A 24,001-nucleotide genomic window follows, 5' to 3' on the forward strand; every position below is an offset into this window, starting at 1 on the left:
GTTTGCTATTTGTGGGATTGTAGACGTGTTTTGTTCAATTGTATATACGATGGTGGAAGAATTTACATAGAAAAAAAAAGAGTAAAAAAATTGCATTCCTGAGCGAAAGTAATGCGGATGATGAAGAGGTGAACAAAGACTAATATTTAACTTTTCTCGTTTGATCCAGATAATTTGGGATAGTAAACTGAGAGTAAATTAAATATTTTCTCACACAAAGAAAAATTAAAATTTCAACTTAGAACTTGTGTATTATGTTTTGTTTTAGTTCCTTGTATTTATTAATGAAATAAAAAAATAGGTTGATTCTTTGCCAATTATTTTTTTTCAAAAAAATTGGCAAGGGAAGCGATTAATACTTTGTCACCTTTTATAAATTTGGCTAGAAAAATTACATACTTTTTTCTTCGTTTTAAAATTAAGCAAAGCTTTAAAAAAAACTATCAAATATGTCATTTTTTGTAATAAAAAAAAGAATGAAAAGAGTCATAACAATCAGGTCTCGGAGAAACACAGAAATTTACACGTCCCGCGAGGACGGCTTGTCCAACAATGTACCCGTCCTCCTTTGAAACTAACCTGTAGCTTCTAAATAAATAAAAATATAATTTTCTCTTATTTATTACAAACATTTATATAAATTGCACAATGAATAAGTAGTTACTAGGATTACATTATACAGTAATAAAAGGAATACTAGGTTACTAATAGTAACCTATTATTTCTTTTATGAAATAATTTAAATGACAAAGGTCAAGTTATCTGGAATGTCAATTTATGTGAGGGTACTGCGTTTTTAAATTAATCAAATATGAAGTTCACCAGTTTCACAATGAAGCCAATGATTTACAGAGTTTTCTTCACAGAAATCTGAAAGGGATTTTCCATTTAGGTAGATGTAAATAATTGCGTTTAACGCTTCTTGTTTAAGACCAGTACGTAATGGGTTTTTTTGTACGTTCATTGCTAAAAAGCCCCTTTTAACCACTGCAGTACTCCCAGACAGAGAAAACATCAATTCCACCATACGCAATATTTTGCTGTATTTCTAGATTAGAGGGTCATTTTAAAAGTGAGGCGCTAGACTCTTGCAAGATAACAAAAATTGAAAATGTATTACGAACATTAAGGGGAAAATGGCCATCTGCGCGGACGAGTGGGGAATTCTTGATCGCCGAGGATGGGCGGACGGGCTAATTTTCGAGCCCTGATAACAATTAAAAATAATATTTTTGTAAAAGAATTTGAGTGTTATGACAAGTAATGCATAAATTCAAATTAGAAAAAAGAATAGTTTGAAAGGTTAGTAAAAGTACAAAAATAAAATATCTTACCAATCTACCATTTGACCGCTCCAATGAATGAGGTTGAGCCCCTGTGTTTATATAATCGGGTGGATCCTTTTGGGCACCTAAAACAAAAGATTTAAATTATTTGAAGAATTTAAATTATTATTCAAACAATTAATTTAAAAAACATTAGTAATTAAGATAATTAGTCACAATTAATAATTAAAATAGTTGGATCCTTTTGGGCATCTAAAAGAATGAAGGACATCAGATAAAAAAGGGTCAAGGATTAAAATTATTATTTAAATAATTAATTTAAAGAACTAATTTTAAAAAAACATAGGTAATTAAGATAATTAGTCAATATTTTAATGACTTTGCAGGATAAGCACAAACAATTAAATCCTTAAGTGTACCAGTAAAAAACAATCACAATTATTCAAAAATAAGCTTCTATAGTAATTTTTTTTTAATACATAATCAATAATCTGGACAAAAATCACTTTAAACAGATAATTTTCCTACATACCAAAAGCAAACAAAGAACATAAATGATTGAAATAATTTTTTAAACATTATGATAAAAATAATATTAAAATATGCAATTATCATGCTTTAGATGCTTTTCTGCCTCTTATTTATGAAAATGTTTAGAGAACTGTGGGTCTCCAGCTCTTTTTATGTTTCCAAATCTAATTTATTCTCCATTTGATAAGACACAAGTTATCTTTAACAGCTTCCCTTACTATCCAGAGTATCTATAGGTCGCAAATATTTATTATCCCAATTCGTTTTATTGCGTTTTTAGTCGATTGGAAGAAAAAATCTGTTGGGATAAAAAGTTTGTTTCAGAGTTTGCACTGTGGGACAGCAAACGTATTTTGTGTATACACGCTGGATTTAAAAGGAAAAACTTCACTGATTTTTTTATCACTTTGTGTTGTTCCTCACAAAGACTAATACAGTAGGGAACCGATTATCCGGAACGATCGGGACCATTCCTATTCCGGATAACTGATTTTTCCGGTTTTCTGAATCGCTACAAAAAGCCGTTTTTTTATTGTTAAACCCAACTAAAAAAATTTTTTTTTGGGAAATAATCTTAAAAAGAAGAAAAAACGATGAAGTATTACACTAATGATTATTTCCAAAATGATGGTAAGGTGAACATCTTTTAAAAAAGAAAGAAAAATAAAGAAAAAAAAATTTTGTTTAAAAAATGGCGGGAAAATTTATCGAATTTCGTTCCGGTTTTTTGGTTTTCCGGTTTTCTGATTTCCGGATAACGGGTTCTGTACTGTATTTAACTTTTTTCATTTGAGCGAGATAACTCAGGATAGTAAGCTGATGGTATGTTTTTCACACATAAAAAATAATTTATTTCAATTTAAAACTTATGAAAAATTGGAAAGGGAAATAGTTAAGCTTAAAATTAAGGTTTTAATTTTAAATTAGTCTGCCAGTTAATTATTATATACAAAACAATTAGCTGATACAAAAAGATCTGATCACACTTAAAAAATCTCTGTATAAAATAATAATAGCCAGTTAATTTATATAATACAAAAAAAATGATTTAAATGAAAAAAAAAATCACGTTTTGTTTTTAAATTGTGGTTTTGCTCCCCCCCCCCCCTGATAGGAAGACTCACTTTCAAGCAAAAGAGAGTGGCGTGCAAACATTCGCTCTTGTGCTGTTCTATAATGAGTGGGCTTGTTGGCTCTATCAACCCTGGGCGGGGGTTCAGCTTGGAGTGGTGATCGGGCTTTTAGAGTACCATCACTTCCTGAAAATCATATTTTTTTATGAACTTCAAAATAAGAAAATATTACTAGTTCTGGTGTAATTATATACAGTCTTTGGCCAAATTATTAGAAGCACTTTAATATTATATGTAAAATCTTATTTATCAGGTGATACTATACAGCCTTATTGTTTTTACACAATTGAAACCGTTTTGCACATGCTTACGTTAGTGTATCAATTGGTTACATTAGACGATATATAATATAAAATCGACGATTGGATAAATTAGACGATATATTATATCAATATAGAACATTTATTATATCAAGCATTATATTAGTATATTATAATAATTAGACCAAATCAATAGATGTGTATATAATATAAATTCGACGATTGGATAAATTAAACGATATATTATATAAATATAGGAAGTTTCTGTCATATCTCTAGAACTAATTACACCAGGTATTATATTAGTATATTATAATAATTAGACCAAATAATTAGACGTACAGTTGTTTACATGTTTTGCACGAATTTATATGCAATACTTCTATATTTAAACATTCATGTAATGGGTTTTTCATTTCGGAGATTATTTAATATACTTCCTATTTGTATATATTTTTAATACATTGCATTACAATGTTAACTATTTGATACGCGAACATAAACAAGTGCAAACCGGTTTCAGCTGCACAAAAACAATAAAGTTGTATAGTATCACCTGATAATTAGGATTCTTCATAGAATCTTATAGTGCGTCGAATAATTTAGTCAGGTACATTAGCAGATTGGATGCACATTGTACATCCTAAATAACTTCTGATTTAACTATTGTATTTTCATCTAAAAGGAGAGACATTAAGTATGCTAATGAATGAATGCCACTTATTTTGGAAGTTTTTGTCATATCTATAGAACTAATTTCGTAAATCAAGAATTATTGCAATTCAGTCGAGAAACTCTATTACCCAATGTTGAAAAGGTAAAAAAGTAAGGTTGAATTGCTATGTACATAAATTTTTTAATCTTAAACAATCCATATAGGACAATATAAAATTTGACTTCATTTGAATTGAAAAAATTTCTGAGAAATAAAAGACCGCAACTGCGATTTTGACTAAACAATTAGGATTGTATTTTCCATAAGAAAATTTTATGCCTAAATTCATTAACAGCATTTCCAATCATGTATCAAAAATGACTTAGGAAGATTTTTTATAAAAGTATATAACTTTGTTTCAGTAGTTACAAAACTTTAAATTTCTATTTTTTGAGACATTCAGGGCTACATTTTAGATTCTCAAATTCATGACTTTCCATGAATAATTTCAAGAATTTTTCATGAATTACCAAAGTTACTATTTTCTCAAAAGAAAACACAACAATAAATTTAAAAAAGCATTATAATAACATTAATTGAAATGATAGGCATAACCAAAACTGTTATACTCTGCACCTTCATATTTATTGATATTAAACTTAAAAAACAGAGTAAAGAAAGAGTTGAAGCAATAAAATAGCTGAAAAAATAGAAAATCAAATAACTAAATACTGTCAGATATATGCAGTTATTTAAACCAGTTTTATTTCTTCTTTAAAATTAGTGTAATATAAAAAGCCTAAACTAGAATTTTAAATTGATAAAATAAAAAATAAGTAATAAATATATAAATTCTGAAATCACAGAAGTTTAAAAGATGATTCGCTCTAGAAATAATGTTTTTTCTTTCCTTTTTCGAAAGAAACCATCATTTTTAAAGAACAGGATAAAAACATTTCATATTTTAATAGAATATGACTGTGAGTGGGGATTGTGAAAAAAATTTAGATATTTGGAACATCAGAACACTGTGAAATTGGGAGAGAGGTAAATTCCATTTTAAAAATTAAGATTTTTTGACGTTGTAAACCCATGATTTTCCATGATTCTTCTGAAAAAAATAGTTAAAATCATGACATTTCATGACAAATTTTGTTCAATACCAAAATTCATGACTTTCCAGGTGCGCAGATATCATAGACATTGTTTTAAATAAAATTTCATTCATTCTGAAAACACCATTTGGAATTGAAAACAATGGGGATGAACATTAAACTTTTCAGAAAAGTATTACCTCAACTAAAAAAAAAAAAAAAAAAGAAGGAAAACTAGGGATTCAGTAAATTAAGTCTAAAAAAAGTATTTCTATTGTGCTCAATTATCGAGGTTGATATTTATTTATTTATATTTTTAAGAAGCGTTGGTATGACTTAAATCGCTCGATTGTTTTTTTTTCTTTTTTTTAATTATTGATTTAAACCAAAAATATTTTTAAATATAATTTATAAATATATTCTTAATCTTAACCATGTCAAAATTAATTGTTTTTCAAAACAGACACATAAATTTTAAAAAAAGAAAAAATATACTTAATGTTAATAAGAGCAACATGAAACTCTTAAATTATTTTTCCCTAGTTGTGAGTAAAACATTTTGCAGTTTAATAAATATATTTTCTTAGTTTTATGTTGCCTTTTTTTCCAAAATACAAGTATTTTTAAAACTTATTAAATATAAAGTTTGTGTAGATAAATAATGAAAATAAGACTTCAGCTAAGAGTTTTTAATATTTCCTGTATCCTTCATTTGATAGCTAAATGACAAATTGGGTTTTTGTCTTCATAAGGGTGTTGAAATTAAACTAAAAATAACTCTTTTTCTTCCTAATAATGGCTATGATGGGCAATTCAGATAATTTTTATATAAAAATACAATCATATAGTGAACACGGTTTATAGTGAACGAAATGTTCACTCCTGTGCCTTAATGCACACATATAATGTTATTATTTATGGATATAGTGAACCAAAAAATGAAAGGAAGTTGGATATTATGAACTTTTTTCTGTCTTCCACTGATTTATTTTCTTCATTTTTTTGTAATAATATTGAAATGTCTACTTCAAAATAAATACATATACCGATTTTTTAAACCATTAATAGCGTGGAATGTAGCAATGAGTATTCTTTCTTGTTTGCTTCATTATTGAATGGATTCAGCATTCAAAGAAGATGCCATCTTCCAGTATCTGGACAAATGCTTTAAGTCAAAGACGATGAATTTGCTAAGTGATTGGGTGAGATTACTTTTATGTGCTCAAATGACTGGTTAAAGAGGTTTAAAAACAGGAATAACATAAATTCAGGGAAAATTATCTGAGAGTCGGGAAGTGTTTCCATATCTGATGTTGAGGATTGCTCATCAGCTAAAGAATACTTAATATTTTTTTTTGTATGCAAGACAAAGAGTAATAAAAAATAAAAGTTAACACATTTTTCTGTTACTACGTAGTTTTCAGTCAACTCTGGATTTTAATTCTATTCATCATTTATTTAAATAATGTGTAATAAAAGGGGAGAGTTTGGTAAGATCAATTAAAATTATTTGCAGAATGGATAAGGTGAAGTTCCCGTTATAATGAACCAAAATTTTGGTCTCTTGAAAGTTCACAATACTGTATTTTGAAACTTTCAGAAGTAATTTTTTTGGTTAAAAGAATTATTTCACAAAATCAATGGTTAAAAAAGGCAAAAAGGCTTTATTGTACTTATAAATCTTAAAGAGTTTTTTTATTTCAATATCCAAATGCATAAGAAATTTATATATATATATATATTTTTGGGAATTTCAAAGTTTGACTATATATTGTGCATACATGCACTATAATGGGTGTATGGGGTGTTCCCTTAACATATATTTCTTACAATCTTTGCGAAAAAGGAAATAAGAAAACATACCCTACGGGGATAGCAAATAAATAACAAAACAGTGAAGAAATATCACTGAAAATTTCAATTTAATTAAAAAAAAATATGAAGATAATAAAAGTTGACATGTTTCAAGCCTTTCAAAATAAGGGCTTATTCTCACTAAGAAGGAAAATTCAAACATAAAACGTCAAGTTGCTAACGAAAAATAAAGGTGAAAAACAATACTAGAAAAGCTGCAGTAGTCAAGAGAGGCAAGTCAGGGTAAAATGACACAGAACTCATGCTGTTAATAAGGGAATCAGTATTTTTATGAATGAAACAAGATTCTGGGACATCAAGAAGAACAGATTTCACGGGTTAAGAGAATTCATTTTTTAAATAAGACCTCGCTTTTAGTCAAAAAATATAATCTGTATTTTCATAAGTCTAGTGGAATGATTTTGATGATTAGTTGAGTAGTTTCATTTCAACATCTTATACTGGTGACAACTAATTCTTTATTTTTTACATAATTTTTAATGAGAGGCTTTTAGGTCCCTGCATTTAATGAGGCATAAATAATTTTTTGACTCCTTTGGTATCAAAGCTCTGACATAGCATAGGATTCGCATAATAACATAGGACTCACATTAACAAAAATGATGTCTTACCTGAAATATATTTTGCAGAATTCATATCTGTGTTCAATAACGAATCCTGAAATTAGAAAATAATAAATTTAAACAGATAAAATTTAAAGATTTCTTAGAAATTTTCTTTAATAAGAATTTTAGAAATAAAATATAATTGAATTGCAGAAATTTAAAGAAGGGGCTAATAAGAGGGGCTGAATTGGGGATTATTGCAAAATGAATAAATATATTAAGAGAGAATCCTCTTGCTAATTGTGGTCTCCATTTAACACAAATGAGTTCCATCCAAAAAGTCCTCAACGAAGGGCTGCTGAAATACGAAGGGCTAAACGAAATACAGTGTAACGTCCCATATCCGGACGTCCTTTTCCCGGACACTTTTTAACAATCAAAATAAACAAACATCTCTCCTTCTTCCCCTTTCCTTAAAAAAAAAACAAAAAAAAAACCAACATATTTCTAGCTTGCACTGAACCACTGATTTACGCATCGAACCCATAAATCACCAGAAAGGGGAGGTGAAGATCTACCAAGACCATTGAGTGACCGTTAGTGACGCTCCTCCATTGGAATGTAGGAAAAAGAGGAACATTTGTTTTCAAAAGACCGCAACTGAGTCCCTTCCCCCTCCCCTCCTTTCCCATGCAAGTGGCTAGTAAAAGAGGCATTTCCTGGAACCTTTTTATTGAAAGAAGAAATACTGTGGAAAAGGGTAAACGGGGCAAGCGTTAAGGTGGAGGGGGAGTCAAAATGGAAAATTTGAATAGGTTTAAAAGGATACACGTCCTTGAGAAACAAAACATTCGTTCTTCCCCCTACCATTTAACATTTAGGAGGCGGGGGGAAAAAGGGAGTAACATTCTTTCTTTAGCAGATTCTTTTAGTCATAGAAGAAAAAATAAAGAGAACCCGATCAGCGTGCCCTGCCTTTATGCTTAATTGATAACCAATGATTGGAGAGAAAACAATTTGTTACTTCCCCACCAACTTAAATGATCTCCTCTTTACACTTATTTTCTTTCACAAATAAGGAGGAAATGAATTTTTCTGCTCAACCTACCCACCTTAATGAATGACGGGAATTTCCCTTTCTTGCTTGAATCATTCTAGTTAAAAATGGAGGATTATTATTTTCATATGTCAATTTTTTTCGTTTTCTATATTTTAAGCAATATCTTTTTTTCTAATATTTCATATTTTAATGATTAGATATTCTAATGCTAAAACATTATTCCCCTTAAAAATAAAGTTTATTTATTTTTTGCTTCTTAGATTTAGATCATTTTAAGCTTTGTTCCAGAATGACGTGAATTTCCCCTTCCTGCTTAAATCATTCTAGTTCAAAATGGCGGATTAATATTTTCATAACTGTTAAAAAATTTTCGTTTTCCATATTTTCAGCAATAATATTTTTCTTCTAATATTTTATATTTGATTGATTAGATATTCTAATGCTAAAACATTATTCCCCTTAAAAATAATGTTTATTTATTTTTTGCTTCTTAGATTCAGATTGCTTATTAAATCATTTTAATCTTTGTTTACCTTGGGGGTCTATTATACGGAAAAATCTATTATACGGACTTCTGGAAGTCCCACCGATTCCGGATATGCGACTTTACACTGTAACAGGAGATTTTTTGAGCTACGACTAAAGTTTTAACATCACACATTTAATCATGCAAGTAAAAAAGAGAAATTCAAAATTGGAGATACATTTAGCAAAGTAAAAAAAAAGTGTATAAATCTTCATCTAAAGGGGATTTTTTTAAACCATTATTTATAATTACTTAAACCATTTCATAACGGTTTTTAAACAGCAAACCCAATTTTGGCTTACTGGCTACTAATATTCAACTTTGTAGCCAGCAAATCCGTAGCCTCCTGGATCAATCAAGTATTGGAAGAAATTTGCCTTTGTGGAGTACTTTTTGATGGAACTAACTCAATTTTGCGTTACATGGAGAGGAAAACCACGAAAACGTCCCACAGCAAGCCTGACCGCAAGGAGTACTTAAAATATTAACACAAAACCTACTACAGTACTGACAAAAGCACAATCTGTCAAGCAAGAAGAATAATATACTTGACATCTGCGGATATTTTGGCGTCAAATTTGTCTGTTTCTTTAAAATTCTTCAACAAAAACGGAGAAAATATACAATTAAACAGGAGATAGTCGTAAAATACAGGAGTCTTTGTTAAAAAACAGGAGAAGGTATGGGCTAGTTTGATCAAATGATTGACCCAAGGGGGATCAAATTGACCAGGCTATGGAGTCATCAAGGACTCAAAATTGACTGTTTAACACCAGTCATAAAACAAAATATAACTTCCATCCAGATTTAGATTTTTATTTACAGAAAACTACGATATTCTTGTTCGAGGGCTTTTTGAGATTTTGTGAAAATTACAGTAAATAATTAACACAAAAATATGGATGATTAATCGTTTCTTAAGGGATACAAAAATATATTTTTAAGAAAAGTATTTTGTGAAACTACTTCCTAAAGTTGAATTCGTGAAGGTACTGCTAAATGGTAGTAAATATGGCCTGGACAGACCCCTGACAAGGAATGAAAACTAGGAAAAATTATACTCACTTGCTGCTGTTGAATATAATCAAAAGGAGGCTGGAAAAGAATGAAAAGGTTTTATCAAAATATTATAGATTATTTATAAGTAATTATTAGAACATACATATTCATAATTATTGAACACATCTATTATTAGCGCATAGTTGCCAATTCATCCAGATTTCCTGGGTGATTTTATTTTTATATTAAAGTGATAGCAAAAATTATGTTTTTTTTTTCTTTTTTTTCTTTTTTCCAAATTTAATTTTTGGATTTATAAAATTTAATTTAGAATGATTTTGACAACCACTACATAAGAATAAATAAACATTTACATATATGTAAGATAATGGCATGCCAGAGTGCTTAAACTCGGACAAAATATAAAACTTGTTTGACAATTCTATTTACAATTGATTTTTCAATTCTTATTTTACTACTACTTGGGAAAAATCTTTATTAGAGTGAGTGAAAGTCAGTAAGTATGTCAATGCAAATAAATTAATACAAAATTTTATTAAAATACCTCTTCTTTTTTTAAAATTTATCTATTAGAGCGTTTCACAGGGATGAGAGTAGTCAGAAAGTATAAAAGAGGAAATCCAAAAAACAAAAAAAAAGAAAAAAAGGAAAAAAAAATTCTCTCTCTCTCTCTATATATATATATATAAACAAAAATTTGACAAAAAAGTGCGATTTTTAAATTTGTAAACCATGTGAACATAAATTCCGATATGAGACTTTTAAATCACGTAAATATGAAACTCTACATCGAATTTAAAAAATGCGAAAATACAAATCATGATTTTTTAATTTTTTGATCACGATGCATAATTTTTAAATCGCGCGATATTACAACCACAAAAACGAATCATGATATTGGATTTTAAGCTCACGTGAATACGAATTGCTACATAGGGCTTTAAAAGCTCGTAATTACAAATCGCGATATTGATTTTTTAAATCTCGTAAGTAAGAATCGCACTGTACAATATTTAAATCGCCTGAATAAGAATCGCAACGTTCAACTTTTAAATCAGGTAAATACGAAAATCGAGATTTGATAATAAAATCGAGATTTTAAAAATGCATAAATACGAAACACGATATTGGATTTTTAAATGTCGTAAATAAGAATCATAATATACGATATTTAAATAGCGTAAATAAGACTCGCAATGTGCAACTTTTAAATCAGGTAAATACGAAAATCGATGATTGATATTAAAATCGCGTGAATAAAAATCGAGATCTGAATTACGAAAATACGAGCTATCCAGCCGACGGATAAAAAATACGGAAAATCTTATTTTCTGTGCGTGAAATCGGAGAAAATAGCTAAAATAAGTAAAAATGCGGAAGGGTTAGCAGCTAGGGCGTAGATTGAATTTTCTGTTTATCTTTGAAAATCGTAAATAAATAGAATTATTTTACTTCAATGACTGAATTTAAAAAAAACGGGATGTTTATTTTAAAAAAACGAAACTTTTAGAGAATCGGAGTTTTTGATAAAAAGGCTGGAATTCAAGAGACAAAAAAAATCTCATCCCTGTATAAAGGTCAACCAGTTTTATCCCAAGGAAATGATTTTTAGAGAAACTTCAGAGGGAGGAAAAGGGACTTCAACAATTTCCCTTCGCGGAAAATTAAATTCCTCATAAAACATTTTAACTTGGGCAAAAAAAAATTTCAGCGGAAATTAGTGGGAAAAATGGAAAAATCTGAAAAAAAGCGGAAATCCGCGAATCCGCGGAAGAATCTCATCCCTGGTTTCAGATTGTACTTTCATATAGAGCAGTAAATTTTTTAAAAAAAAATTTGAGAAATTAAAAAATAAGACGATGCAGTATGGTAAACCTACCATCTGGTAAAGGAACTCAACTGAAGTAGTATTATCTTTATTTTAAATAAAAATAGTGTAATGCAAAGTAAGCAGGTTAGTTTTATTTTTTTCATAATGAAAAGTAGCAAAATAATTCCACCCTTCAAAAAAAAAAAAAAAAAAATCAGACACTTATTTAAAAATGTAAGTAAGCAAATAAAAGCATAAAAATTTTATTGATTAAAAGATAACTTTTGAAATTTATTTTAATAAATTAGATTGTTTTTGTCCTCCCTCCCCCTTGTGTTAGAATCTGTAAACTTGAAGAAAAAAATTTCAAAAAAAAAAAAAAAAAAAAAAAAGAATTACATTTTAAATTATAGAACATTTATTTAAAAAAAATTAGTTTAGTGCATTCATTTCAAATTTCTTTTTTAAAAAATATTATTTAATCTAAGTAGCCCTTTGATTTCGAAATTATTACTTTCAATGTAAATTATTAAGTTTTGAGATTGTAAAATCAGGTTGGCATTTCACCCAAGAGAAAACATTTCTTTCAGGAGACTGAGTGAAACTGAAAATAAATGAAACTGTACAATAGGGGTGAGGAACCTGTGGTCCGCAGAAGCTTCTAAACGCAACAAAAAAGTTTATTTTAATTCGGTTTTTGTTTAAACATTATAAATTTTTGTTAATTAAAATAATTAATTCTAATTTATATCACTATAAAATTTTTATATTTTTTGCACTTTCATTTTGTAAACATCTTTTTAGTTAGAGTTTATAACACCCCCACAATATATATATATATATATATATATATATATATATATATATATATATATATATATATATATATATATATATATATATATATGGTGAACTAATTATTGTGAAAAATGGAAAAAGTTTTGTTAAAAAAAGTATCACTATTTTAGTTTTTAACAAAATTCAAATAATTCAAAGTATTTAATTTTCTGCAAATATGTTTTTAAGTTTACTGATAAAAAATGCTTAGTGCTTAGAACACTAATGTTTACATAAAAACTATGATATTTGCTGCTAATATGACTAAATATGCGTCCTACGTTAATCTACCTGTTGTGCAAGTGGCCATTCACTCAAAAATTTTGGGCACCCCTACTGTACAAAATGGAAAAAAACTAAACAATTCCATTACAAATGCTTAGGAGTGCAAAAAAATGGCTTTTAAAGAAGATATATTTAATAAAGTAACAAAAAGTAAAAAGCTTTATAAGTATGTTTTTATACAAAAAAAGCGTCACTTTTATTACTCAACTGTAAAACTTCTCGAGTATGAAATCGTAATAATTATAGATAAAGAATAATAGTTAACACCTCTGAAACTACTAACTGTGAAGGTGTTCACATGTTTTATCAAACAAAGAGCTCCATATTGTTTCCCTTGCAAACAAAAAAATTCATTACAGGTAGACTTTTCTTTAACACTTTTTTTTCCTCAACCACACCCTTTCAATATTTTTTTTTTTTTTTTTTTTTTTGAAATAAGGAACTTTATCATTCAAATTGAAAGTTACCTTCCATAAAACAGGGTGCGTAGCCAAATCTTTCAACAAAAAATAAGCACCTTCCTTTTAAGCACTATGTACATTAACAAAATAATTTTCAAAGATGATAAAATAACTACTTTCTGTTGAATGAATTGTGAAAATGTTGGATAGAACAATGAAAGGCTAAAATGGACATGGTAAAGAACTCATTTTCATCCTAGTGGGACGTCAGTTAAAACGTCAATATTGACCAGTTAAACATCACTACAAGTGACATAAGACACAATACTTTTTAAAAAAGCGTTAAAAATAATTTTTAATCCTTTTAGGATCTTGAAAATGTTTTGGTGACAAAAAAATTCTGACACAAGGTTGTCGTCTGGATAGGGTTACCTGTCTTGATCGAGGATAACCAGGTATTTGGTTATATCCTGGAGGGCCAGACATTTCATCCTGAGTAGCAATGCTAGGATCACTCGAAGCTTTTACCATCCCTTGTAGGTCTGAAGTACGAGTGGTGGGTGGAAGTTCTAAATCACTCTCTGGTGAAGAGGCATAGCTGAGTCTGGAAGTCATGGGGAAGAGGAAGTCATCAGAGATAGCTTCTTCCGGCTAAAAAAAATTAATTCATTTCATTATGCCATTTAATAGTGTGGCCATAGTAGTTATCCTTCATCTATGAAAAGGTAGTCCAACATAGAATCACGTTTAACATAGCTTATAGTATATACTAGTGAATTGGTATTGTATTTTTGTAGAGGCAGGCACACTACAGTACTCCCCCACAAGAATTATAGCTGTGATAGAAATCAATGAATGGATACCACTGGTTGATTCATTGCTGTTTTGTGATAAGCCAGGAGAGCTGTATTAAGATTACCACACTCTTGTGTGCTGATGGTGAAAGCTGTCTTAAGTTCATGGTCACTCCTGTTTTTGTTGTGGCTTATCCTCCTAATGCAGGGTTGCCACAGTAAAAAATGAACAAAAATAGTTGCTTTAAGAGCCTCAAGCATGAAAATAGTTGCCAAAACTATGAAAATAGTTGCCTGAACAGGAGCTAAAATTTATCAAAAATAGTAGCCAAATAATTAAAATTGTAGTTTAATTGTCAAATACTATGATAAGGACTGGTTGAGGTCAGAAATTTTAAATCGTGATACATCGTCTGTTAGACATCGCGATTTAGCATATGTTCAGAAACTACCTATGGGAAATCAATCGAAAATAAATAAAAAGGAATAAATCTATTACAAACAAAAATATTAATTATAAACATATTCTAGTATAATATCAATATCGTTGCTTAATTTTTTCAATTAAATTAATAAAGAAGTCAAAGCAAACCCAAGATTTATTTCATTTTTCTCAAATTAAAAATGATTTAAGATTTATTGGTTTAAAAATAATAATACTGTAACAAAATATTTTACATATGTGCATTAAAATTAAAAGAAAAAAAAAGAAAGTAGAAAACAAACCAAAGAAATTTTCACTTTAGAAAAAAAATTATTTTTTTAAAGTTATTTGTTGGAAAAAAACCATGCTTTTGAAACATCATTAGACCCTCTTTTATTCAATTATTTAAAATAATAAAAAGTAGTATTAACTAATGGTCAAATTCTGTACTTAATAAATGTAAAAATATTTTTACTTATTTATTATTATTTTCGTTTTTTAAAAATAAAATTGACTAAAGAATTATTTCTTTAAAAATGACACTGACTATCTAACAAATTATAAAACAAAAAGTATTGAAAGACTTTTAATAAAATTTTTAAAAAAATACTTCAAGTACTAATGTTAAATTATTAAAAAGCGTCCAAACATTACTTAACTCTTTATTTAAATTTTTTTTTAAATTTTGTTTTTTAACTAATAGCCAAATTTTTTTAAAACTTTGTTTTCAGTTTCTCAAAAATAAAAGCAAATTAAATAAAGGTAAGCTTTATTTTAATTTTTTTATAAATAAAAGCAACTGAACATTTATTGGTTTAGTTCGCCCTACTGTCAGCAAGGATATGAATTTTTCGCAGGTAGATGATAAAGTTAACAATCAGAGAACTACATTCGGTATGATGGACATAGAATTGTCAGAAAATCAATAAAATGGACAGAACGCTGTTTCGTTTTAAAATTGGAGGGGGACTTAATAGCAATTTTAGGTTCTAGTCAATTTTCTTGTTATATATGTATAATGAGGTGAAAAATTTAAATGCCTCCATAAAGTTCATTACTGGTAGTAGTGAAGCAGAGAGGGCTCAATTAGGTTAAGTAGGTCCCTAAGGGCAGGTGAGTGATTGTGCCCACTCCCCCAGCAGGCATGCCAAAAAAAAAAACTTAAAATAATACAACAAATAATTTATGAGGCCTATCGCCATTCCTGGTAAACTTTTTCAGGAATAAAATTCAATTCTGGTGCCAGAAATATACGTGTCTCCATGTGTATTGTCAACTGTTTCTAAAATTAATTTTCATATGTATTTTAGAAAATTCCTTAAAATCACAAAAAATCTAAAATATAACTAAATTTTGGTCAGTTCGTGAAAAAATTTGGATAATTTTTTTTTGTACTTAGCTTACTATTTACATAATAATTTCGCAGAGATGCGCTGCGGCGTTTGTGATTTACAACATGAAATTTTGGTAAGTACGGTGTACAGTACGAGGCGACCCGTACGGTGTTTTTCAACTATTTGAGCTTGAAAATTTTATATAGGTGAATTGATTCCCCAAAATTTCATTATTACTCTTCATCTTTTACAGCGATCTACTATTATAATTTAGGAACGATCAATAATAATTAAAAGAATTAACAATGCAGGTGGAAAACAGTTTGCAAGAATATAATAATAGCACAACAAACGCTCTCTCTTTTAATCAAGAAGACGTTGACTTTTATTTTAGCGATTTTTAGCAGTTTAATCATTGGATTTATTTATATCTCAGATACTAGCATTTAATTACAAAGAAATAATGCGTTCTCCATCATTTTATGCCTTAATTTTTAGCAAACCGAGATTATTTGCTTACTTTTTATATCTATTTTTAAAAATTACTTTCAAATATTGGCTGTTTTATTATTTTTTATTAAATTATAGCTGCTTATCATTTGACAGGTGAAAATTTTAGAAATTTAAAATTAGTAAAAAGAAACGCGTTTGTGATTGTTTAGTGGAGTACAATTTCGTGCAAAACAAGATTTATTTTATTTTATTTAATTATTACTATTTTTTGTAATTATTACAAGGATTTTTAGCTGTTTAATAATTAGATTTAATAATACTTAGGTATTTCAAATCAAATTAAACTAAAGCGATTGCTCTAACAATTTTGTAAGATTATTTTCATCAATTTATTGTATTTCAATTACTTATCTTTATTATATTTAGGTTCACTTGGTTTACATAAAATTTGAATACATTAAATTGGTTGTTATTAACGTAATGTGTTTGCGATTGTGTTGCACAATTTTGAACCTGTACAATTTCGCACAATTGTACATGATACATGATACAATTTTGCGTACATTTGAAGAGAAATTACTGAAATAGATAATTTCTGGTTTTAAGTGATAGCGCATATTTAATAATTATTTTAATGACTTTGAAATGTTTAACCATTTATTTTGTATAAAATTTGTTACATGAAACAGATGTGTTAATTCTGCAATCTATCAGACAGTTAGATTTTGTGCAGCTTTTCTGATGAAAAAATTTTCTTTTTTAGACCAATTTTGCAGGTCCAACTTTCCATAAATTTGCATTAATTTTTTTTGTATTTTTTTTAGAATAAAAAATTAACTGGAATATAAAAAAATTCACTGTAAAAACCAATCGATGAATGCCCCCCTCAATACCATAATTTCACACAAACAGAAACAATAAGTATTTAGATGAGTTAAACCAAAAGTGTGCCAATTTTGTTCAAGACAAAAGTTTCTTGAAAGCCCTTTAATGCTACACAAGGAATAGGCAACATTTATAAGGAAGCAAAATAATTGACGTTTCACATAAAGAAATTAAGTTTAAAAAGTGAATAAAATAAATCGAGAATTAAGAAAATGAATATTTAAAAATATTTCTCAAAATCTACGTTGGTTAGATCAAAAATAACTAGCAATTAACTATGTCCTTTTTAAAAAATAACTTGTTTTAACCCGAGCAGTTTTAAAAATTCGTGATAAATTTTTTAAAAAAATTCTTTTCAAAATAAATGTGACTATCAAGGTTTTGTTCTCTTTAAATTTAACCAATGACAAGATATTTCAATAGAATAACATATTAAACATCACTGAAAAATTGATTTCATAAAATAAATGAAGAATTACTTTTGATTCTGAAATCCATATGGATGATTGTTGCTGCTTATCAATTGTTTCACGCAATTTCTTGTACCACATATCCGCACTTGTCAGAGTGATAGTGGCTAAAACAATCAAAGATAAAAATCAGATACATTTCGATCCTTTCCACTCGACTGATTATAAGCAAGTTAACTTCCAAAAAGTTTTAAAAAAATAAGAAAAAAAATATTACGAAAACACTTATTTTTTAATAACTCCTGACCTGTAAATATATGTGACCACAGCTTCTCAAGCTTGACTGCATGATCGTGTAATTTCTTTGAGCTTTTATGACTGGACTTGGCAAGACGAGACCTCATCTCTTTCACAACGTGCTTGTTTTCAGCACGCATAAATATCACAATGGGGTAGAATTGAGCATAGTTTAACCGGTTTACAGCACTGGGAGTAATATCTAATATTGCATGTTTTCCCTAAAAATAAAAAAATCACAATTTGGTAGTTATGAATTTCCAACCAATATATTTCAAAGGCACATAAAATTATTTGGGCTTAAGAGTTTCTCTGGAATAAACTTATTTCTTATAGAACATTGGAAGAAACCAAAAAGAAAATGGAAGAAATAGAGATTTTAAAATTTAAGAGTGTGGGGCGAGGAGTAATCGACAATGTCAACCTTCATCTATGAAAAGTTACCAACATAGAATTGAGTTAACATGTTTTATATATACTAGAGAATTGGAATAGTATTTTTGTAGTAAGTACTTAAACATCACACTTTGTGGAAGTAAGTGAAACCATGATTAAAAATGATGATAGAATTTGGGTTTTAGATTCACATTTTTGTAAAAACAAAATGTTAATGTCAAGTTATGAAAAAATAAACAATGTGGCTGTTGTAAATAATGTGGAGATAGTTCTAGTAAGGTACTAGGGAAAGGATTTGCTGAATTTTCAGTTGCACTAGGAGAAGAAATGAGTAATATAACTTTAACAAATTTTGTGTTTTGTCAAAATAATATCAACTGACAAACACTGGAATTTTTAAAATCATGTGGAAATCCATTTGTAAAAACCATGAAATCATCACATTAAAAGCATGTAATAAAATTATAATATTTCAGAAGTGAAATATTTTGCTTGAAATAAAATTTTATAAAAAGGTTTTTTTAGTTCGTAACAATAATTTCCACACAAAAAAAATGATCGAACTACTATATAAATTTACAATGGAATCAGCATAAGGCTAAAGACTCAAATGCGCAATTTAAAATTTCCGCAAAATCATATAAAAATTATTGAATTGATTTTATTTCAACATAAGTAAAAATAATGTGACAAATGTACCCCAATGATTAATTCTTTTGCAACAAATCGGAAACAAAATCCACACTAAAAAAAAAAAAAGAAAAGAATAATCATGGGTACTTTAAAACAACTATTTCTTAAAAAATCAAGAATAGATTGTTTTCTCTTTCAAATCATTCATAATTTTGAACCCAATGTAATTTAAATTTTTTTAAGAAAAGATAACATTAATAACCTTTTTGTTTATAAGACCTATCAAACTTTTAACAAAAAACACATATAAAATAAAAAAGAAGAAAAAAGAGGTGCCGTATTTAAAGCATTACGATAATATTAAACGTTTATTTACGATTGTACATTTTAATGTCCCATGTTTAAAATAAAATATTTTCAATTAGTTTTAATGCTTTCTATAAGCTACACTATTATTTGAATTTTTACTCTTGTGCGGCAATATAGATTCTATTTAAAACTCCTTCATCAAGTTTCGTAGCACGCAATTTGAAGGGGCAAATACTGTGGGATGACCCAACTGAAATGTTTAAACAAATCAAGAGTTGAAACAGGGTAGCCAAATCTTTTAACAAAAAACAAGCACATTTAAAATACTTTTTAAGTACTCAAACAATATTTTTAATCACTACATACATTAGCAAAATGCAAAATAATTTTCAAGGATTTTAGATGATCATGATGAAATAACTAGTTTCAGACAAAGAACTCGTTTCTTAGTTATATTAGCCATTATAAAATGATCCAGACATTTTTTGGTTCGATATCAGAGGGTAGAATACGAAGCCTGAAATTGATAATATCTTGCAAAATGCCGCAGAGTTGCAAATGAGAGTGCAAGAATCTCACCAAACCCAGCTCAGTAAATGCACATATGGACTCGGAAGTATTTCATTCAACATGTAAAATTATTCGCGTTTTTATATGCTATGGACTAACAGTGAGCCGAAATAGATTATAGTTGAATGAATTCTGGATAACGTTGAATAGAATCGACATGGTAAAGAAATCGCGAAATCGACAAGATAAAGAAAAAAATATTTCATTTTCGAAAAGGTATAATTAAGCACTTTTTAAAAACATCCCATGATAAAAGCACCTTTAAGAGCTTTTATAAAATTAAAATCGAAAATAAGCACCTTTTACTTTCTAAAAATGCTACTCACCATGTGAAATGTGCCCCATAACAAGAAGGGAAAAAAGCTATTTCAGAGTCAAATATTTTTAATACATTTATCATTCTAAACAATGTTGAGTAGGTAAATTGTTTTAAATAATCGATCGAATTTAGTAACGCTTTGAAGTAAAATACTGTAGAATGATCCAACTAAAAATATAAAATAGGTCAAGGATTAAAAAAAAAATTTTTATTTTTTAATGAAAATTGTCTCAGTAGTTTCTCACGAAGACAAATTCCATCTTTACATGGGATAAAAAATTCCTCTACATATTTTGCACTTATAAATGAAAACAATAATTAAAATTGTACTTGTATTGAGATACCTTTCCAATTATTTCTTTAATTGCACTGAGTCGAATAATACCAGATGGCTTTTGACTTTTAGGTACATCATCTAAGTGACCATCAAGTTCTAGATAAAGAACAAAATAATATCATATTAAAAGGCACTTTTTAACTCAGAAAATAAATCTAAACAATAAGCTAAGCTTACATTTTGCTTATAATCCAAAATCCACTGAAGCACAAAATAAATGAGAGACAGTTATAAAGATTACAAATAGGCAAGATCAGATCATTACATACAGTGAAGAATCATTTAACAGAAGAACTGCTTCAATCCAACACCCCTTTCTGTCTTGTTACCAGAGCCTGACTAAGGTAGGGGCATACAGAGCAGTTGACACAGGACCCCACATCAAAGGGGGCCCCAAAATCAAATAGAAGGTTTATTTTACGTTTCCTTCTTTAATGAACTTTCTTTTTTAAACAAAATATCAGTACAGTATAACTCTGTCAGTTTTATGTTAGCTTTTTCATTCATCTATTGTATGAACACAATAAATCTATATTTCGTAAATCCATGGCTTTCTAGGGTGGAATTCATCAAAATTTGTCGCAATTAGGATAGACAAATTTTGCCAATCAAATGCCTGTATTTTTACACATTGCAAAATGCAATATATTTACAAAAATATGGGCTTCTGATTGGCTTAATTGAGCCATCGTCATTGCAAAAATTTAGCTGAATTCAGCCCTACTGTCAGCAAGGATATAAATTTTTTGTAACTGACAAATTTAACAATCAGAAAATTCCATTCGGCATGAACATAGAATTGTCAGAAAATCAATAAAATGGACAGAACGATATTTCGTCTGACCATTGGGAGGGGAGGGACTTAATAGGTATTTTATATTCTAGTCAATTTTCTTGATATCTATATTGAGGTGAAAACTTTAAATACCTCCATAAAGTTCCATTCTTCATTACTGAAGCAGAATGGGCCCCAATTAGGACTTAAATATCTCAGCCACCTAAATATATCTCAGGATTCAACAATAGGGCAAGATTTAAGAGACTCCTCAAAGACATACAAATTTCAAGAGTTCTATTCATATAAAAGAGGGATGGTTTATTTCAAGTGATATTAACCATTTCAGGGGTGAGCCCAACTCAAAATTCCTAAAATTTCTTGAATAAAATCATCAATGACGCATTTCAAAAGATTAATGTCTTCATAAATTTAAATCATTGATATTTTCGCAACATGAAATTCTAAATAAATTATATACAGCATAATTTAAATAAATAATTTTGTATAAGTTAACTTTTATGTCTAATCAGATTTATTATTCTAAAAGAAAAAATATTTACAAATGAAAGTGCCAGTTATAAATTCTAGATCTAATATTTTTAAATAAAATATACAAGGATTTTTACACATAAATGTGATCGGTGATTTCTTGATACCTCTGAACCTCGGATTTCTGGAAATTTCCGGATCGCAGTTAACAAAAAATTCGGAGCACAATCATCTCTGATTGTTTAAAAGAGTTAAATTCATTTTTATGAAACAATCATCATTAAATATTAAAAAGATTTAAAACAGTTAAGTATCAAATATTTATTTCTCCACTATTATATTTATATATCTGTTTAAGTTTCTGCCCTCACAACATTCTGAACAAAAGAAAAAATATCAATGATTTTGACACCTCCTTAAGGGATCACAGTACCCAAAAAATGACCAAAATATCGATATTCTTTTTTATTGCTTATAATAAAACTTCAAACTATTTCAAATGCACTGAAAAAAAATCATCTCTTTATCTACATTTTTAAAAAAGTTATGAATGATTTTAGATTGCCTTTAAAACAGAAACTTGATCAGCAGATGGACTTTAAAGTGCTTTTTCTCATAGATGATAATTTTGTCTTTTAATCTTAGTTAAATCCGTAAGGAATTTTTTCTATTTAAGATAAAGCTTTGAAGTAAACTTTATTATCTTAAGTATGATACACTTATTTAAACTGTGCATGGAGTAAGCATTTTATGAGGTATTACAATTTTTACAACATATTATATATACCAAACAGGAAGTTTCAACTTTTTTTATAATAATCTATTAAAAATGTTCTAATTGATATATCAACAAATGAATGCACAAAATTGTTAAGAAGAATATTGCAAGCACAAAGGAAAAAAGGTTTTGGAAAATATGTTAAAATAAAAAAGCCTAAAGGATTTAAAAATTCTGAATTTTTTCAGAATTTTAAAAATTAAACAGCTTAACTATTTTTTGAAGATAAATTATTGATTGTAAGTTAAACGAGAATGTACAGCATCGACAAAATGAATGATTATACTTTTCTTTTTAAAAAAAAATTTGCTAAGGTACTGTGACCCCTTAAGAAACAAAATGATCATAATAGTTTTGATACCCTTTGGTTTGTACTCAATTTCAAAAAGATATTAGTGCTAGAGAGTTTTGCCTCAGGTTGCTCGAAAAAATTCTGCCACAGTGCTGCCATGCAACTAGATTTGGGAATATAAATTTTGACAGAAGATTCATGTATCACGTGAATTGAAATGCCATACTATTTAAAAACAAATCTGAATGAATGGAAACTGTAATTCCCACAAGTATGATAGTTACATTCAAGAGCAACCAATACGATTCATGCAATTTTTGATACAGTGTTGAAAAAGCTGACTTTTATTATGACTTGCTCATTTGTAGCTCTTCAAAAAGCTTTATTTCGGTTTTGTGATTCATAAAAATATAGTTTATAAACTAGCTTAGCCTAATTGGGGCTACCCTCTGCTTCACTACTTCAGTATATTAAAGAATCGAACTGAGGTATTTCACCTCATTATAAATATTTAACAAGAAATAGTTAATTAAGTCCCTCCGATAGTCAGACCGTTTTGTGCATTTTATTGATTTTCTGACAATTCATCATGTGAAGGTAGTTTTCTGATTGTTGTCATGTGAAAAATTGTTGCTGACATTAGGGCAGAATTCAGCTAAATTTTTGCAATAGCTCAATCAGAAGACCGTATTTCACTGCCCTAGAAACAGGGATGAGTGTAGTCAGAAAGTAAAAAAGAGGAAATCCAAGTATATATATATATATATATATATATATATATATATATATATATATATATATATATATATATATATATATATATATATATATATATATATAAACAAAAAAAGTGCGATTTTTAAACTTGTAAACAATGTGATTATAAATCCCGATATGAGGCTTTTAAGTCACGTAAATATGAAACTCTACATCAAATTTAAAAAATTCGAAAATACAATATGATGCATAATTTTTAGATCACGATACATAATTTTTAAATCGCGTGATATTACAACCATTAGATTTTCAACCATTTCACGACATTAGATTTTAAGCCCGCGTGAATATGAATTGCTACAATGGGTTTTAAAAGCTCGTAAATAAAAATTGCGATGTTGGTTTTTTAAATCTCGTAAATAAGAATCACAATGTACAATATTTAAATCGCCTGAATTAGAATCGCAA

The 24,001-nt window shown here is 28.3% G+C and overlaps 1 protein-coding gene across 5 annotated transcripts in view; it reads right to left on the reverse strand.

Annotated features, from left to right (window-relative positions):
- The window catches only part of LOC107447528 (tight junction protein 1), a 137,204-nt gene that overhangs the window by 7,028 nt on the left and 106,175 nt on the right, over positions 1–24,001 (reverse strand). For 4 of the 5 annotated variants that reach the window (XM_087166516.1, XM_087166515.1, XM_087166517.1 and 1 more), the window contains 8 exons: positions 20,487–20,575; positions 17,926–18,136; positions 17,688–17,785; positions 13,751–13,969; positions 10,031–10,060; positions 7,446–7,491; positions 2,942–3,076; positions 1,335–1,411 (listed from right to left, as the gene is read on the reverse strand). In XM_087166516.1, coding sequence (XP_087022642.1) covers positions 1,335–1,411; positions 2,942–3,076; positions 7,446–7,491; positions 10,031–10,060; positions 13,751–13,969; positions 17,688–17,785; positions 17,926–18,136; positions 20,487–20,575 — 905 coding nt within the window. Of the gene's footprint in view, positions 1–1,334; positions 1,412–1,479; positions 1,539–2,941; positions 3,077–7,445; positions 7,492–10,030; positions 10,061–13,750; positions 13,970–17,687; positions 17,786–17,925; positions 18,137–20,486; positions 20,576–24,001 lie in introns of those variants that run through there. The other variant, XM_087166519.1, reaches the window with a different exon arrangement.

The sequence above is a fragment of the Parasteatoda tepidariorum genome, chromosome 6 (assembly GCF_982258835.1).
Source record: "Parasteatoda tepidariorum strain Cologne lab strain chromosome 6, Ptep-v5.0, whole genome shotgun sequence".
Classification (NCBI taxonomy): Eukaryota; Metazoa; Arthropoda; class Arachnida; order Araneae; family Theridiidae; genus Parasteatoda; species Parasteatoda tepidariorum.